This window comes from Musca autumnalis, unplaced genomic scaffold (assembly GCF_047663935.1).
Source record: "Musca autumnalis isolate F117 unplaced genomic scaffold, ASM4766393v1 scaffold_4, whole genome shotgun sequence".
NCBI lineage: Eukaryota > Metazoa > Arthropoda > Insecta > Diptera > Muscidae > Musca > Musca autumnalis.
In genome coordinates, this window is record NW_027411977.1 from 186972656 (window position 1) to 186992517 (window position 19862).

The following is a 19862-nucleotide window of genomic DNA, read 5'->3' on the forward strand; positions in this document are numbered from 1 at the left end:
AAATCCATGATTCATAAAAAATATTTTTTTAAAATTCACGGTTTTCTTAATTTTTTTTCAAAGACGACGATTTTCTTTAAGTTATAATTTTTTAAAAATACACGATTTTCTAAAAAATATTTTTTTAAAAAAATCAACGATTTAATTTTTTTTCTTAAAAATACTTTAAAAAAAATTCACAATTTAATTTTTTCTTTTTAAATTCGCTATTTAATTCGTTTCTTAAAAATATTTTTAAAAAATCCACAATTTAATTTTTAGTAAAAAATATATATAATGCAAGATTTGTGCTAATTTTTCCTATAAAATATATATTTATTTTAAAAATCCTAAATCCAGATAAGTTCTTTTTTCAAAAAATTGTTTTTAAAAAATTAAAGATTTGTGCTATTTTTTCCTAAAAATATAAATTCTTTTAAATCCAACATTTATGCTCCTTTTTCTTCTTAAACCAGTAAGGAAAGGATCAAAGTCGGGCGGGGCCGACTATATGATACCCTACACCACTGTGAATATGTAAAATATAAATCGGAGCGATATCCAGCTCTTAACCGATTTTGATATAATTTGGCACATTTATTTCCATACCGAATTCAGTCACACATTCCAAATATCATTGAAATCGGACTTACAGTTGCGTTCAAAATAATAGGAGTGCCCATACAAAAAAAGTAAATTGTCAAAAAATATGGTTAAACTTATCCATTTTGGTTTATTTTGAATTTGTTTAACATTGTTGACATCCCAACAGTTTATTCATCAGCAGAAATGTAGCAATCTGTTTTAAATTATTTACTGTTTACACCAACATTATAAATCGTCTTTAAAGTTTTTGTTCATAAAAATAGGAGTGTGGAAGAAAAAGGACGATAAAAATATTTTTAGTTGAGTTTAGGATCAAAATTGTCAATCGTTAAAGCTTTTGTCTACATAATACATTGAGTTGCCCAATAAGTGCTCAATTTATGGAAAAAATTGCTGCAAGGACAATCGCCTGTTTTTTGGCTACCTCCAAAGGACTTTTGTTTTCCAACAGCCATCAAATCTCATAAAATCTATTAGATTCACTACTGTCAACTTAAATATATACAATTTTGATCTTAAACTCAACTAAAAATATTTTTATTCTTCTTTTTCTTCCGCACTCCTATTTTTTTTGAACAACAAACTTGAAGGCGATTTAAAATGTTGGTGTAAACAGTAAATAATTTAAAACAAATTGCCACATTTCTGCTAATGAATTGACCGTTGGGATGTCAACAATGTTAAATAAATACAAAATAGGCCAAAATGGAGAAGTTTAACCATGTTTATTCGACCATTCCCTTGGTGTGAATGAGCACTCCTATTATTTTGAACACAGCTGTATATATCGTGTTTGGAGCAGAAAATACACGAAATCGGCCGAAAATATATATGGGAGCTATATCCAATCTGAACCGATTTCGATATAATTTGGCTCATTTTTTTCTAGACTGAATTCAGTCACACATTCCAAATTTCATCGAAATCGGACATATATAGCGTGTGTGGTACAGGAAATACGTGAAATCGGCCGAAAATATATATGGGAGCTATATCCAAATCCGAACCGATTTCAATATAATTTTGCACACTTATTTGTAGAGAAAATTCAGTCACACATTCAAAATTTCATCAAAATTGGACGTATATAGCCTGTTTGGTGCAGCAAATACGTGAAATCGGGCGAAAATATATATGGGAGCCATATCCAAATCTGAACCGATTTTCACCAGAAGCAATAGCGTTCTTCCTATGGCTAAAAAAGTTGTGTTCCCCAATTTTCAGCTGAATCGGTCAAAAAATGCGACCTGTATGTTGCGAACAAAAATACATGGACAAACTGACAGACAGACGGACGGACACGCATAAATCGACTCAGAAAGTGATTATATGTACATATATCCCCAAAAGGAACTGTGGGTCTATTTCGTTTCCTTTTGTATGTTACATACAAATGCACAAAGACATAATACCCCTTACCACTGTGTGGTGTAGGGTATAAAAATTTGTTTTTAAAAATCCACGATTTGTGTAAATTTTCTATGGAAAAAACCACGATTTGATTTAATATGTTTCTTAAAAAATATTTTGTTAAAAATTTCATGATTTGTGTCAATTTTTTTAAAATATTTTTTAAAAATTGCACGATTTGTATTTTTTCCAAAAAATATTTTTTTTAAATCAAAGACTTGCAACTATTTGCTTAACAAAAAAATAAAAATTTACGATTTGTGTTATTTATTTTTCTTGAAGATAAAAATGTAGGAATCCACGATATGTGTTAATATTTTAAATTACTTTTCAAAAAATCCATGATTTGTATTATTTTTTTTAAATCCACGATCTGTACTTTTTTTGTTAAAAATAATTTTTCAACAAATCCGTGATTTGTATTAATTTCTTTTAAAGCCACGATCTGAACTATTTTTTTAAAATTATTTTTTAAAAAATCCATGATTTTTATTAATATTGTTAAATTATTTTTTAAAAAATCCACGATTTGTATTAATATTTTTAAATTATGTTTATAAAAATCCACGATTTGTATTAATTTTTTTAAAAATCCACGATTTGTATTATTTTTTTTAAATATTTTTTAAAAAATCCACGATTTGTATTAATTTTTCTAAAATATTTTTTTATAATTATTTAAAAAAAAATCCACGATTAGTATTATGTTTAAAAAAAAAATCCATGATTTGTATTAATTTAAAAAAAAATATTTTTAAAACAGTGTTAATTTTTTAAAAAATATTTTAAAAAATCCACGATTTGAGTGAATTTTTTTCCAAAAAAATATTTTTATAAAAATCCTCAATTTGTTTTAACATTTTTTTAAATTATTTTTTTAAAATTTTTTTTGCATAAATTTTTTAAATTGTTTTTTTAAAATATCCATAATTTGTTTTATTTTTTTAATATTCTTCTTAAAACAAAACAATAACAAAAGAAAGGGTCTTGTGCTCTTTTTTTCTTTCTAAAAAATATTTTTTTTAAATCTGTGACTAGTACTTTCGTTTTTAAAGTATTTTTAAAAATCCACGTTTTGTGTGTTCATTTTTTATTAGTAATTTCATAAAAATATAAGTTTGTTTTAAATCTAAGTTTTGTTCAAATTTAATCCTTAAACATATATTGTTTTTTAAATAAATTCCACGTTTTGTTCAAAGTTGGTCCTTGAACAAATATCCTTTAAAAATGCTTTAAAAAATCTTCTTTTTGTGGGCAGTTGTTCTTTAAAAAATCTACTTTGAAAAATAAATTAAAAAATGTTACTTAAAAATGTTATTCTTCTAAATTTGTTGCCAAAATCATTCTCCCACCGTATTTACATTTACTTATACATCCTATTTATTTTTGGGACAATTTTTGTTTATCTATTTAATGTTTATTTTTTTGTATTCCCCAAATTTCGCATCTGGTCGAATGTTTATATCTCTCCCCAAAGTTAGTTTGGTGATGTGTGTATATTTCGAATGACGTTGATGCAAATGCATCAGTTTGTGTGATTCTTATTATTGTTGTTGTTTTGCTGTTGTTTGTATGAATGATTTCACTGTTGAAATTTTGAAATATTTATTTTAAATGTATGTATTTTATATAATATTGACAATTAAGACGAAACAATGAATGGCCAATAAATTAGTAAATACCATCAGTCGGGTGGGCGACTGTTCTAGAATGTCGTGTGGATATATCTTATGACATTTTTTAACAGTTTTTAATATAAAACATTAAAATAAACGGACAGTAGACAAGTGCAAGTAAAAATGCAATCCTCTGTAGTTGTAATGCGTTCTTTGATACCTGTAGATCTCTAACATTTAAATAGCGTTTTGTATTCTGTGGTTTTGTAATTTTATATTAGATATCTTGGTATTTACCAATTATTTCATTGAAATCAATTTAAACAAAATAAAAGGGGTGTGACTACAATAGAATTATACTAAATATTTAGCACGTGATTTATTTTACTTTAAGACCTGCCCACTTTCTTACTTAGATACGTTTGTTTTTTATATTTGGTCTATATTTTGCCTTCTCAGCAGATTAATCGGTTTAGTTAGTTGGTGATCATAAGAACTAAAGGTTTACTTTTTTACATCCTTATCAATTAAATAGTGTTTCCGGCAGATATACATTTATTATAATAAGGGTAAATAAGTGTTTTGTTTGCTTGTAAAATTATTTTTGAAAAATATGCATCATTATAGAAGGGTCGTAGTGTAAGAAAATCGAATATTGAATTGGTTTGTTGTTTTCAAAATTGCCTTAAGCAGTGTGGCCGGCATAAACAAACTATATTTGTATATGTGATGTGTATAACGTGCCATTTTTCCACGTGAGAAGATTTATTCTTCCTTGTGAACGGACATAAAACGGACATATGAATAATGCTTTCATACAACCAGATTATGCAGCATGTCACCACCGCACAGTGGAAAAAAGTACCGATTTAGCGCGCCAAAAGTACAAATCTATGTTTTAGTGCATGTTTGTCCATAAATTCGATATGAACAGCTATAAGTTGATAATTTTATTCATTTTTTATTAATATATTTGGTAAATTTGTATTTTTATCGTAGAATGATACCTATCGATTTTCGGTATTTTAAAGATTTCTACCACATTATCCAACCGAAACGGCTAGGATTTGGTATTTAGTCTCCGTGGGGGTTACGCATACACTCCTATAAACATTTTCGGTATAGGTAGAGTTGGGCAATCTAGTTCAATTGAACGATCCGGATCACTATCTCGTTCAATGACCACCGGTAATTACTTTGACAAAACTGCGTATACTTAATTTCACACTTTGGTTTTTATGATGTTACTCATTCGTCTTTGAACGATGACAGTGATCCGGATCTATCAATTGAACGAGATTGCCCAACCCTAGGTATAGGTCCACGTTTTCATATAGCCCCCATAGGCCTGTACCACCGATTTCGGTAATTTTTGAGGTTTTAGCCACATTATTCAACCGAAATAGCTGAAAGTTGACATTTAGTCTTCGTTGGTGGTATAAAATATTCTGACGGAGAATTTTCGGCACAGGTACACGCATTGATATGGCCCCCATAGAAAGGTACTGCCTTAATTTCAGCATTTTTACATAAAAAATACTATTAATAAAAATAGTAATAAAATAAAATGTTGCAGTTTGTTGCAGCTAAAATTTTACAAATTTGTTAAAAACTATGTGTACTAAAAATAAAATAAAAAATCTACGCGCCATCCCTCGACACTCCTTGGTAATAGCTTTAACAAAGTGCACAATTTGGACAAAAATCGGATGTCACATGTTTTAAGTGTAAAATCCGAGTTGCAATAAATAACATCTTATATTCAACATTTTTTAAATCACCTGCTTCATGAAATGTTAAAATCAGTAAAGCTTTAAAATTACTTTGTAGGAAGAGTGCATGCGACGATCATAAATGTAGTACTAAAATATATTATGAAAACTAGTTCAAAAAATGTCAACAAAAATGGACAGTTATTCCGCTTAGACTGATGCAAAATAAATTATTATAATAGCCGTGGCAATCTGTGGACACCTTAGATTAATACTGCAATAATAATTTTTAAATTGGCGTATGTGCTTTTTTTGACTTTTGGCGCGCTAGATCGGTATTTTTTTCCACTGTGCACCGGGCTAAAACAGTTTGATTGTTTACAAAATCTGCTCCTGTTGACAATAACGTGGAGAAGTTGAATGTTATATGCTGCGGATTTTTGTTGTTGTGATTACGGTTTCTCGACGCTCATATTCCGTCGCTACGTTCAATCGGCTAACAAACCTTTGCTGTACGGATTTGATATTGATATTTCTTATACTTTCATCTGGTGATAGCCTCGTAGTCTCATGTTTATCGAAACTGGTACAGCAAACCCATGTTTTATCGCCACGAAGCCTGTCGGTCTCAGTCGTATGCTCTTTCTAGGCGCTGGTAACAATTGTTCTGTTCCAGAACCTGCAAGAATCTTCTATTTTTGAATTTTTTGTCAAATTTATAAAGGAAAAAATTGTAAATATGTCAAAAGTAGGAGAGTTTTGGAACAGATTATATACATATGTATATTTAGTCTGATAAGTCTGGTGCTTAAGAATTCAGCCTTTATACGAATTTTCGCAAATCTATTATCCATCTTAGTCCGGTCAAAATAGACATTGAAATAGCAAAAATTCCCACAAAGCTGAATTTTGGTGGAGAGCTAGGGTTTGCCATTAGAAGCAACGTCCTAAAAGTCCCCATCGATCCCATGTGTGCAAAAAATATTATTCGGGGTCAAAGGTCAAAATTTAAGGGTTTTTAGGTTTTCGGATTTATTTTTTGAAAACGGTTGATCTAATCAAAAAGTGACTAAAGTAAATATTGTAGACAGAAAAATTATCTACAAGTTCAACCCTTATAATTTTTTTCTTAAAATGAACCATTCTTGAGATATAGCTGTTCTAAAAAACACATGATTTTTTATGCACTTATAAGGGAAATATGCACATATTCAGACGAACCGGCTAAAATAAGCGAAGTAATCGGGTCTTTCCCCCAAAAAAAATATATATTTTCTTGAAGAGCGAAATTATAGCTATCTTCTAAAAAAAATTCCAACAAAATCAGAGTGTGTTTAGTAGAGTTATTCAATGTTTGAGTCATTTTATGCAAAAATAGCCCATTTAACCCACATGTATAATCGAACGCCCAACGGGAACGACCCCAACGAAAACTCTCCGATTTTTTTCAAGTTTTGTCCGAAGGTAGGGTTTGTTGCGCTGATTACGGAAATATATAATTTTCAACGGTTGCGGATCCGGTTAGCCGGTTATTGGACCCGAAAGGCCAAATTTAAAAACAGGGTTAGACCCGGTTCTACTGAACCGATTACTGCAAAGTGGATATCGTTTGAAAGCTTACGGAAGTATCTAACACATAGTGTCGTTACTTTAACCGGTTCGCCTCATAATGTACTTACGCGGCTAATTATACCCTACACCACTATGTGGTAAGGGGTATTATGTGTTAGTGCATTTGTATGTAACATACAAAAGGAAGCGAGATAGACCCATAGTTCCTTCTAGGGATATACATAGAATCACTTTCTGAGTCGATTTATGCATGTCCGTCCGTCCGTCCGTCCGTCCGTTCGCAACATACAGGTCGCATTTGTTGACCGATTTCGCTGAAAATTGGGGAATACCATTTTTTTAGCCGTCGGAAGATCAAGTTCGAAGATGGGATATATCGGTCCACGTTTTGGTATAGCCCCCATATAACGGTACCCCCGATTTACGGTATTTTGACGTTTTCAGCTACATTTTCAGACCGATTTGGCTATAATTTGACATTTAGGGTTCTTAAGTGCCAATAAACTTATATAACAAAAGTTGTGGACATAGGTCCACGTTTTGGTATAGCCCCCATATAACGGTACCCTCCGATTTGCGGTATTTTGACGTTTTTAGCTACATTTTCAGACCGATGTAGCTATAATTTGACATTTAGGGTTCTTAAATGTCAATAAACTTATATAACAAAAGTTGTGGACATAGGTCCACGTTTCGGTATAGCCCCCATATAACGGTACCCCCTGATTTACGGTAATTTGACAGTTTTAGCTACATTTTCAGACCGATTTAGCTATATTTTGACACTTAGGGTTCTTAAGTGTCAATAAACTTATATAACCAAACTTGTGGACATAGGTCCACGTTTTGGTATAGCCCCCATATAACGGTACCCCCGATTTGCGGTGTTTTGACGTTTGTAGCTACATTTGCAGACCGATGTAGCTATAATTTGACATTTAAATTTATTAGGTCTATAAATAAATGTACCAAATTATATCGAAATCGGTTCAGATTCGGATATAGCTTCCATATATTTTTCCGCCGATTTGGCGTATTTGTTGCACCAAACACGCTATATACGTCCGATTTTGATGAAATTTTGATTGTGTAACTGAATTCGGTCTCAAAATAAATGTCCCAAACTACATCGAAATCGGTTCATATTTGGATATAGCTCCCAAATATATTTTCGGCCGATTTGACGTATTTGCTGAAAACACGCTATTTACGTGCAATTTTGATGAAATTTGGAATGTGTGACTGAATTTAGTCTAGAAATAAGTGTAACAACTTATATCGAAATCGGTTCAGATTTGGATATAGCTCCTATGTATATTTTCGCCCGCTCTGTCTAATTTGGATGAAATTTGGGATGTGTATATATATGTATATAAATCAGTTCAAATTGATACATATCTCCTATATTTTACATATTCACAGTGGTGTAGGGTATCATATAGTCGGCCCCGCCCGACTATGATCCTTTCCTTACTGGTTTTTTATTTGGCCTTTAGATCGAGATATCTCGAAAATGGTAAGTCTTTTTTAAGAACCATAAAGACCAATCTTGTAGACAATTATTGAGTCTACAACTTTTACTTTAGCGGGCTTTTGCTTAGTATTACCGTTTTTGAGAAAAATTAAAAAAACTGAATAATGCCTCCAAAAATGACCTTTGACCCCGAATAACTTGTTTTGCACACATGGGATCGATGGGGACTTTTAGGACGTTGCTTCTAATGGCCAACCCTAGCTCTCCACCAAAATTCAGCTTTGTGGGAATTTTTGCTATTTCCCCCTTATACGCATGTCTATTTTGACCGGACTATCTAGGTGATGCTAGAGATGAAATCGTATATCTTCCGCTTAACCATATGACCATAGTTTTTATTTGTGTTCCAAGTGCTTTTCACGAAACAAGTCTGCCGTAAGTTAAGATGGGCAGAACAACGGTTACATACAGGCTTTGTATGACTTGTGATCTCAGTCCCCATCTTTTGCCAATGAAGTTCTTGCAATAGGATGTCCAGGATGTATGTATTTTGCTCCCAAAGAAAGTGCCAAATCTGGAGGCTGGAAATCGGGAATTTTGCGTTTCCTTTCCTGGGTTAACTCCTAGACCATTGTCATGGGCCCAGCTTGCCAGTTGTACCCAAGAACTTTTCCAAAGTTCAGACTGGTGAGATGTGGGAGTATACTATATTTTCTTTATAAAAGTCTAGCTCACCGATTAAAAAAAATATAACCGATGCTCATAAGTTTCTCCTCATTTCACAGGGATAACCTTCTCCCGATTTTAGATTTGCTAAGAGAGAAAGAGAGAGAGAGAGGTAGGGAGAGAGAGAGTATGACAAAAATTCAGCTTCCTGAGATAATTGACCAGAACTTTGGAATTTACAATAAGTTTCGTGTCGATAAGCTAGCAACAGAGGATACAATGTTGGATATGGGGTCATTTTGCTTCAGTGCCTTAAGCGCGGCCTGAGTTTGTACAATAAAACATCGGTTAGAGACTGAGATTTTCAATTATGAGCTGAGCGGTTATAATATGTACTTTAAATCTGCTAATACCGAAGAAATGGTAAGTTACCCAAGAAAAAAAGTTTTACTGTTGTATTATGAACCGCGAGAACTATCCGAGAACATTAACCGGAAAAAGTGGACCAAAATACAACATCCCGAATTTGGAAGAACTATTAAAAGTGAGAAGTCTGATCTAAATTGGGTACACCTTTCGATAGTTATCTTACGCTCTAACCAATTTTATTGGTTGTTGTTGTTTATTATTATGTTTGTATGTTTGTTCTTCTGTTCTATCTGGCTCTGGGTCTATCTCCAGTTCCAGGAAAGTGGCTGCTTCGATGGGATGTAACCAAAGATCCACTGGAGTTAGATGAGTAGGTTTGGCGGGGTAGTTGAAAAGGTGTTTGTGTCGTGCAAGCCCATGCAGCATACGGCGCGGCGCCGTCGGTTGAGCCAAAACTGCTCTGGTTTATCGTGGCAGCTGACGCTCCTCAGGTGCGATAGATGGGGGATGCACTCCGAGGACTTTTTTCGCACTATATTAGCTTTTGGCCTTAGCAATTGCGTCCGTGTGAATGCTATTTAAACCTGCTTGGTATGCCTGTTAATCTCTCCCGTATCGTTGGACCTTTTCCTCTAGAGCGTGGATGTCCTTCCTGATCTTCCTGATGTGTCTGGGTGTATCGGGCCTACCCACAAGATGGTGATTGGGATGGCTCCGTGAAAGTACTTCAACGAAAGCATCTCACTGCGTTGCTGTACTTGAAGAGTCTTTGCCTCCTCATGTAGATGGTCCACCTAAGATATGAGGAGACATCTTGTTGCTGTTCAGGTGTAACGTGGTTTTTCCCTCGGCTGGGGTAAGTCCAGTCGCATCCAGGGTCTCCATAAGGACCCACTAAACCTAACGAAACAAACTACTACGTATCTCTATAAACAGGAAACGACGTTCCGTTGGGGGACAGACTACTGAAGTACCTGTGTTGGACGGAAAGCCGAAGCTTCCGTGTGAGACAGAAAGCCGAAGTCTCCGTGTGGGACAGAAAACCGAAGTCTCTGTTTGGAACAGGAAATCGAAGTCTCTGTGAGGGACAGTGAACAAGAATTCACTGTGTGCAATGTTTTAGTGGGACAGCCACAATGGGTAGTCCCTTCCAAAATTTGCAAACACAAATGGTGGATAGCAAGCCCCAGCAGTAGCAAGCTGACCTCAACGGCGAAAACTGGAATACTAAAGGATCAACTGGAATGAAGTGAACGCGAATTATTGTGTATTGAGTACAGCAAGCAAATAACTTCAATGCATGACTAGCGTAGATGGATTTGCTGTTGAGTGCATATCGACTCATTGCTACTATGATGGTAAGGGAAGACCGTAGGTGTTGTTGTATGTATGTGACACTTTTCACGTTACACAGGGTGGCATTCTGACAGGTTTCCCCAATTCGTATCATATAATCTCGGGGACCAAACGGGAGACGCATAGCTTACCACAGACCGGCCAATCGCGTTTGTGTGTTCAACAATGTTTCTTTGTCTGCACCCCAAGTGCTACTTCTAAGTTTGTCACAGATAGCTGTGGCATGCGCGCACGACTTGATCGTAGTGTCGAATGTGACCCCTAGAATTTTGGGGCAGTTTGGAATTCTGCTATGCCATCGACCATGACATTCAACTCTCTTACAAACTGCGCAGACCATGTGGTGAACAGAGTGGTCATAGATTTAGTGGAGGAAATCTGCATATTCTCCGCATGGGAAAATGTGGTGGTGTTCAGTCTCTCACAGATGTAACCCGGGAAGGTACCTGACGCCAGGATATTGCAATCATCCGCATACATTACGATCTCGATGCCGTCTGGAGGGTGCGGAATACAGGATCCACTCTACGGGGTTTGGACTTCTTCTTCCTGAATTCCACGTGCCCGATATAAACATTGGAACTTGAGATACGTCTGAAAGAAATTTTACAATGTACAAAGTTTCGACCGGATCGGATACTCAATTCTTATGTTTCGGTGCTACTTACTTGCGCACAGGGTTTTAAGGAGCTTTTGGCTGCCTAAAAAAATATGATTGTAGAGACCTCCTGTAAAAGCGATCTAGAACTGGACTTAAACTGCACTGCTGCAAAAAAAAAAAATAGCGAAATTGTGTGTGGAAGGTTCCCAATGGAGTGAACCCAACAAAATATTACGAGATCTAAAGTTTGAACCAAAACCGTTGGTCCGTTCGAGAATTATCGTGCTCACGGACAGGTTAGATCGACTCCAATATAATATATCTACCTGCAGCACATTGCACTTGCCATAGTCTGACCTTTAGTTATTCAAGAAACACACCCGCTCCTGTCTCTTCCTCTATCTTATAGCTATCGGCGATCGAGATTATTGTCACCATTAGTTTGTAGAATTAACGTGCTGTCCGTCCGTCCGCCTGCCCACGTATTTTTGTTCGCAATGTACGGGTCGCATTTTTAGTCCGATTGGTGAATAAAATTTGTTTAGCCATAGGGAGAACGCTATTGCTTTTGGTGAAAATCGGTTCAGATTTGGATATAGCTCTCATATATATATTTTCGGCCGATTTTACGTATTTGCGGCACCAAACACGCTATATACGTCCGATTTTGATGAAATTTGGAATATGTGACTGAATTCGGTCTTAAAATAAATGTGCCAAATTACATTGAAATCGGTTCAGATTTTGGATATAGCTCCCATATATATTTTCGCCCGATTTGACGTATTTACTGCACCAAACACTCTATATACGTCCGATTTTGATGAAATTTGGAATATGTGACAGAATTCGGTCTTAAATTACATTAAAATCGGTTCAGATTTGGTTATAGCTCCCATATATTTTTCGGTGGTGTAGGGTATCATATACTGGTTTTATTTTTCTATGGTTTGTAGCGATTTTAACCTCGGAACAGTTGGCATCCCAGGATGTAGGTCCGATTTAATTCGATTCTTTGGTGATCTTAAACACAGTTCGGAAGTCATCAATATTTGTTGCCTTAATTCCTAGTTTAGACAATACCCTCGAGCTTTTTACCATACAAAACACATGTAGAGGGCGTACAACAGGGCTACACTGTGGCTTAAGTGTTAATAACAGTTTCGCTCCACCACCACTGTTACCTATAATATGTACCCCCATACAGATGTCTCTTAGATCGTCATTAAAATACTAAGTATGTGCATATCCACACTTATTTATACACGTATTTCGTTGATATGTAATAAATATAAAGAAAATGAAAATTTGGTCAAAAAGTTGCCCAAAAGTTATAATATATATAAACATACATACAAACATATGTATATATTTTCAACCACAACGACAGATACTAAAATAAGTTTCTTTGTTTTTGTCTCTCTTTGCAGTTCGGCAAAATAGAAATTGCAAAACAAGTTTGACGTAAATGAACGGTCCAGGCGATTTACCCTTACAACACTACAGTGGAACGCCCGACGCCAATAACTGCAGTATCATTTCGATAATACCCACACTAGGCATGTCATCATGTAGAGGTCGGGCTGAGGCATTTGCACGCCGTTTATCATCAAAGTTGCGCACGTTGGGCTCACAGGTACGAAGAACATTCACTCACTCATTCTTATCATTGTTTTTATGTTTTTATGTATTTTTCCTGCAGGCTGACGATAGCGAAAACTCTGGTGATGAACAACCCATTATCAATGGCGAAGCCAAAAACACCTGGGTATCTGGCCATGATGGTGGCCAAACTGTTACAGATTTACAACCCTTGAGACATGAATCGGATTCTTTTTTCGATTTCGATTGTGAATTGGAAAGTCCTGGTAGTCCTGTTGATGAATGTGAATATTTAAGACTTATAGAATCTACTTCAAATACTCCACACAATTCAGCAGCAGAATCGGGTTATGCTTGTGCATCTGCCGCCAGTTCTCATAGTTCCTCAGACGGTCCCTATTTTGATGTAAATTCGGAAAATGAATCAAATCAAACACAACAGCAGCAACAAAAATCACACATCTGTCAACCACATCATCACAACAAGCAGGGCGGTGATGAGGTGGACTTTCCTAGCGGCAAAACAGCAACAACAGTGACAGATGGAAAAGCCTTGCCGATCTGTAATGGCCATGCCTGTGAATTGTTTACCAAGCCTTTAAAAATACCCTGTGACAAGTCACAGCATACATACAAGGATGTGTCAAAACCACTGCCTAGTGAGGGTCCGGACATTGAAAATGGCCAAACGACGGTACAAGAGCACAAGGAACTGCAGGATGAGATACTAAAAGAACTACAACAACAATCACAGACTATTAGCCAAGAACAAGAACAGGAAGGCAGGAATGATAAACAGCCATCGGCCATAGAATTTGTAGCCACAGAATCTGCATCATCAACAGAACTCTCAGAATCGACTCAGAAAAAAGAAAATGAAGAAAGTTCCAGTGGCATTGTAGAGCACACCATTATTAATGGCCATGCCGAGAATGGTGAAGATATTCTAAAAGTTGAAGTCTGTGAAGCGCAAAAATCAGAAGAATCAACCGAAACCAAAGAAACCACACAGAGCCAGGACACAAGCACAGAGTTGGCAGAAAAACAAACCGAACCCACAGACCCCAGTGATACACATAAACAACTTTTGAACAGCTCCCACCTGGACACAACCGATGACGAAGATGATTGTCGACCCCAACGTGTAAAGCGTTGTTCATCACTGAAAACCGGTAAGACACCACCCGGTACCCCGGGACGCAAGAAAATTGTACGTTTTGCCGATGTTTTGGGTCTAGATTTGGCCGATGTTAAGACGTTCCTCAATGAAATACCCACCATACCAAAGTCCGCCTATGAAGATCTGGAAATTTCCGAAAATGAACCACCCATTCAACTCGGTCCCAAAACCGATAAACTTCTAATGCCTCTGTTCCAGCAACCGGGAGGTTTACCCAATTTCCTCGACATTGTCAAGGACAAACAGGTGTCACTGGAAAATGCCGCCGTCACAGACAACATAAATCACACCATAACGGGTAGTGTGCGGGTACGCAATCTGGACTTTCACAAATCCGTACACATACGCTATAGCCTGGATAATTGGCGTAGCTTTGCTGATCTGCAGGCTAACTATGTAGAAAATACCTGTGATGGTTTCTCCGATAAATTCTCATTTGTTCTCTTTGGCAATTCACTGCATGTTGGACAACGTTTAGAATTTGCCGTACGTTTCCAGTGTAAGGGTCAACAGTATTGGGATAATAATTATGGTGCAAATTATTGTTTCCAATGTTTACCAACATCGACGCCGACAATTACACCACCCGTAATGCCATCACATCACACAAATAATAATAATTTGGTGGGGATATTAAGTCCCACGGCTGGAGATGCCTGGTGCACTTCGTTCTATTGAGGTAGGGAGAGAACGAGAGGTGTGTAAGAAACACGTTGATAGGCAACTAGATGGAGGAGGAGGTGTAGAACACTAAAATAAAGTGTGTAATAAAATGTTGCAGTATGCAAAATAAGTTATAAAGAATGAACGACGAAAGAAGAGGAAGAGGGAGAAAAGGGGAAATAAGCAAGCAATGAAAATTAGAGTTATGAAAAGAAAATAAGGAAAAACAATTGCAAAACTAACAAAATATGAAATAGTGAAAACAGTGGTTAAAGGTTACACAACTAATTTGAAAGGGAAGACAAGAAGAAAAGTTAGTTATCCTAAATTCAAATCTATATCCAATTTAAGTTGAAAATGTCGATAAAAACTTCAAAATATCTGAAATAGGGTGGTACCGTTATCTGGAAGATATTCCAAAACGTGGACCGAAGTCCAATATTTTTGGTGTAGAAATCCACTGACCACTTTGAATGCTTAATTACATCCACTTTTGGCCCAAAATGGTGATAAAAACTTCCAAATACCCGAAATTGCGCGGTACCCTTATATGGGGGCTATACCCAAAATGCTGACCAATGTTTCCATTTTTTGGTTGAGAATTTTGTTTACCACTTTGAACTAAATGTGTCAAGTTGCATCCAATTTGAGCCGAAAATATAGATTAAAACCTTAACATAACTCATAACTCAGAGGTAGCCTGTAATGAAGGCTATACCAAAACTTCGGCCTAGGTCCACAATTTTTAGTGGAAAAGTTTTACGACTGCTAGGAACTCTATATTCCAAATTATAGCTAATTCAGTCAAAAATTGTAGCTAAAAAATTCAAAATATTCGAAATTGTTCGGAACCGGTATAAGAGGGATATACTAAAACGTTAACCTATGTCCACAATTTTTGGTAGAGAATTTTTTTGGCCGCTTTGAACTCTAAATGCCAAATAACGTCCCATTTGAGTCCAGAATGTTGATAAAAAATCAAAATGCCTGTAATCGGGCGCTAGCATTATATGGGGCTATTCCAAAACGTGAACCTGTGCTCACTATTTTCGGTTGAGGAGTCTTCTGACTACTTTGAATGTTAAATTAATCCAATTTGGGCCGAAAACATCGATTAAAACTTCATGGGGGCTATTCCAAATGGTGGACCTATAGCCACAATTTTTGGTGGAGAAGTCTTCTGACCACTTTGAATACCAAATTAATTCAATTTGAGCAGAAATGTTGGACTAAAACCTCAAAATATCTGAAATCAGGCTGTACCGTTATTTAGGACTATTCCAAAACGTGGGACATGATGCCGCCCATCATCGAAATTGATCTGCCTGCAAACACAAGACACATCTATGCAAAATTTTAGCATCCTTTCTAAATTTGTTTTGATGTTCGGTGATTATCACATACGAACGGACATAATCGACTCAGAATCCTGATCAAGAATATATGTATATACTTAATCGGGTCACAAAGGATTATTTCAATGGGTTACAAACGAAAAATATACCCTTCATACTATGATGGAGGGTACAAAAATGCATGCATTCGGAGACCTGTCCTTAAACTGTACCTTTGCAAAACATTTTGTGTGAGAGGTACTCGAAGAAGTGAACCGATGTGTTATGTATTCGAACATGATCCTTGTTTGGAAGAATCTACCCTGCGTACGTTTCTGGCTAGTACCCAACATAATCGGAAAGCGTTTGAAAGCTTTTGGGAGCCACCTTGGTGCAGTGGTAAGCACATCCACCTTGCACTCAGAAGGTCTGCAGTTCAATCTCTGACTATAATATCATAATTTTCGGCGGTGGCAAATCCCCACGTTTTTCTGAATAGTTCGGCCATTAAAAACGACAGTTTTTAAGTGACTTTCGACAATCCGTTTAGATTCGACGATAACAATGTGGCCACACATCAATGAGATAAGAATAAAAGATGGCAATGCTCCTCGGCACAAAGAGAGAGAGAGAGAGTTTCTCTTCACACACAATTCAACTAACTGAAAAATCATACACTCACACAATAACAGATCCCTAAAGTATGCAAAAAATTTGTTGCTCATAGCTAATCTATACCAGAATTCGGCACACAACAACAACAATTTGAGCAAACACTGTTGTCAGTGCATGGTTTTTAAATTAGTGAGTGGAGAGAGAAGCTCTCTTTGCTTACTCGCGAGTAAAGAGGTGCCGAATACCGGTGGTGCTCAAAATATTTTGTGCATTAGTCTCTCCGAGAAAGTCTTTCCGTTGCTACACCACGACAGATGAGAATAAAGAGTACGAATGTTGTTGCTGTAGTCACGTTAACGTATATGGGTGATCTTGGTTGATCTATAGCTAGCAAACCACTTGTTCGGAAGTCGTAATGAAATCGGTACGAACTTCGGATGCTATGTCCGATGTCGGTTCCGAAATGTTGTAATGGAGTGGTTGACTTTTTTCCGACTTCTGTTCGATTTTCGTAAGGGATTTTTTCACTCATTTCGTTCCGAAATCTCGGAAATAAATTCCCCTTCCGAATTTTTCAAGGACTTTCTTTTGATATGACTTCAGTCGTTATGTCGATCAGGCATAGCATTCGAAGTTCGTACCGATTTCGAACGATTGTACTTGAGAACATAAAAGGTATAGTTAGGACGTGAGTATTAGCTACAACCATATAATTTGTGTCAAACACAATAATATATGGTTGAAGCTAATACTAAGTTTACATTTACGAAATCCAAATCTCATCTGGATTTCATTTGACGTTTAACCTATGGATTTGACAGATGAAATCGAGTGGATTTCGTAAATATAAACATAGCATAATACCTCAACAAGTCTAAACAGTAATATGGTAGCTGACATAATTTTTTAGAGCATAAACAGCACTGTACCTACAATCCATATTATTACTATTGACACAAAATATATGGTTGCAAAAACAAAATATTTTTAAATAGCCATAAAACGTATTATGTTCATAAAATATGTTTCCTGTGACCATATTTTTTTAGTTGTGCACGCCTTGAAGGGATATTGTTGAGGCGACCATTTTCTGATAACAAAATAAGTAATTTTAAAAGTGAAAATATATGTTGTCGCTTCAACCATATAGTTTGGGTCAGGCACCATAATAATACAAATGTATTGTTGCAGCAACAATATATATTTTTATTTTTTTAAAATTATCTTATTATTTTCAGAATATGATTATTTCTACAATATCTCTTCTCTGCATCTGAGTAGAGAAAATGGTCCTAAATTCAAGAAGGTCACTCATATAAGAATGACATTTTTTGGAGACAATATTAAATTAGACCATGTTTTGGGCAACATTTAAGAACTCTATTCTATATATAACTCTATTCGATTATAGATCACCAATTATGTTTACCTTTTTATTCAAAGTGTTTCTCTACTAAAACCCTTTTGTAACCTTTAACCCACAAAATTGAAAAAAAATGGAAATAACGTACATAGCTCCAAAAATAGTAGCTTACAAAATAGAAACTCTCAGGAAATAAAAACAATACAACCATTTATATTTTTTACAAAAGAAAAATTCAATAAAAAGTTAATAACAGAAAGTTGAAAGGAAAAAATGTTTAACAAAAACCCGCCGCTGCAATAATCAAAACAATATTCAAGTTAATGAAATAATACAAAACTGATGTCGATATAAACTCTAGTACTCGTAGTATATTTCTTCTTTCTTTTAGTTATTTAGTTTCTATATAATTTATAATGTAATTTATTTCGTTTATTAGATTTATTTAATTTTGTTTGCGAAGTTTTTGTTTTGGATGCAAAGGGGAAAATGTGACAAATAATGGTATAAAAAATATTAATATGTGGTATTTTCAAAAATTGTCATAGACATTGTCTAATATTGATAGAAACAACTAAATGTGTTTTTAAAAGCAATTTTATTTTCCGTAAAAAATGTGCATTAAATAAGTTTAAATTAGTTAGCTGTTGTAATACATTGTCTGACATTGGAGCGTATGAATGACGACACCACGTATACTCACCATGGTAAAACGATGTGTTCTGTGGTGTATGAGTACCAACATCACTTATACTCAAATTTAAAATATTTTTGTAATTAGATTTCAAATCTAAAGTTTTGTAGACATAACCATATTTGTCACAAAGTCTCTCTCTCTTTACAAAATTATTTGTGATTTAAAATATTTCTTTTAATTTATAAAGCAATTATTTTATTTTTTTTGTTACTTGTTTTCTTGTATTTTCGTTCAGCTGATTTTATTTATTTTCACCCAAACAAAAAAATGAAATAAAAACACACACACATAAGCAAATTTATATTTTTACAACGTATTAAATATTAAGCAAAATTATTTACATAATTTCTAATTTTATTTAATGAGTTTTTTTTTTCTAATGTAGAATACATATACATTTAAAAACACCTTTAGTATACACAATAAAAATAAATAAAAACCATTTTTAAACAAATATTATTTTGTTTTGAGTTTTGTTTTATTTGAGAATTGTTTATCACTTTGAATGTTCTTTTTATTTTGTTTTATTTATCATTTAAAAAAGGAAATGTTCCTAAAAATGGCGAAGAGAATAAAATGGAAATTATACGAAATCTAAATATGACTATATCTCATGGGAAATTTAAAAACACAAACCAAAACAAAAAAAAAAAAACAAAGCCTTCCATGATTTTGAGAAATATTTACACCAAAAAAACGTATATCGACAAAAAACCTATTGCAATCATATTCCGTAAATACATATTTAAGAACCCAGACTTAATCCACCCCATTACCAGCCACAATAACTACCTGAAAACACACATACATGTGTGTGTTTAGAAATCAACTACCTCAGCAAAAACTAAAGAAAAATTGCAATTAATATTACATAAATAATAAAATATACAATAAATATTTAGAATAAAATTAACGAAACTAAAATTACATCAACTTTGCCTAGCAAAAACCAAACTAAATGATTAAAAAATACACTAAAATATTATATTATTAATAATAAATACAATAAAATATTTGAAATTATTTAAAAATACACTACAACTTAAA

General features: G+C 34.7%; 1 protein-coding gene across 6 annotated transcripts in view; it reads left to right on the forward strand.

Annotated features, from left to right (window-relative positions):
• The window catches only part of Gbs-76A (Glycogen binding subunit 76A), a 102295-nt gene extending 83026 nt beyond the window's left edge, over window positions 1–19269 (forward strand). For 5 of the 6 annotated variants that reach the window (XM_073984605.1, XM_073984606.1, XM_073984604.1 and 2 more), the window contains 2 exons: window positions 12792–12997; window positions 13064–19269. In XM_073984605.1, the coding sequence (XP_073840706.1) occupies window positions 12830–12997; window positions 13064–14821 (1926 nt within the window). In that variant the 5' untranslated portion in view covers window positions 12792–12829 and the 3' untranslated portion in view covers window positions 14822–19269. Of the gene's footprint in view, window positions 1–4071; window positions 4181–12791; window positions 12998–13063 lie in introns of those variants that run through there. The other variant, XM_073984608.1, reaches the window with a different exon arrangement.
• Window positions 19270–19862: the final 593 nt, after the last annotated feature.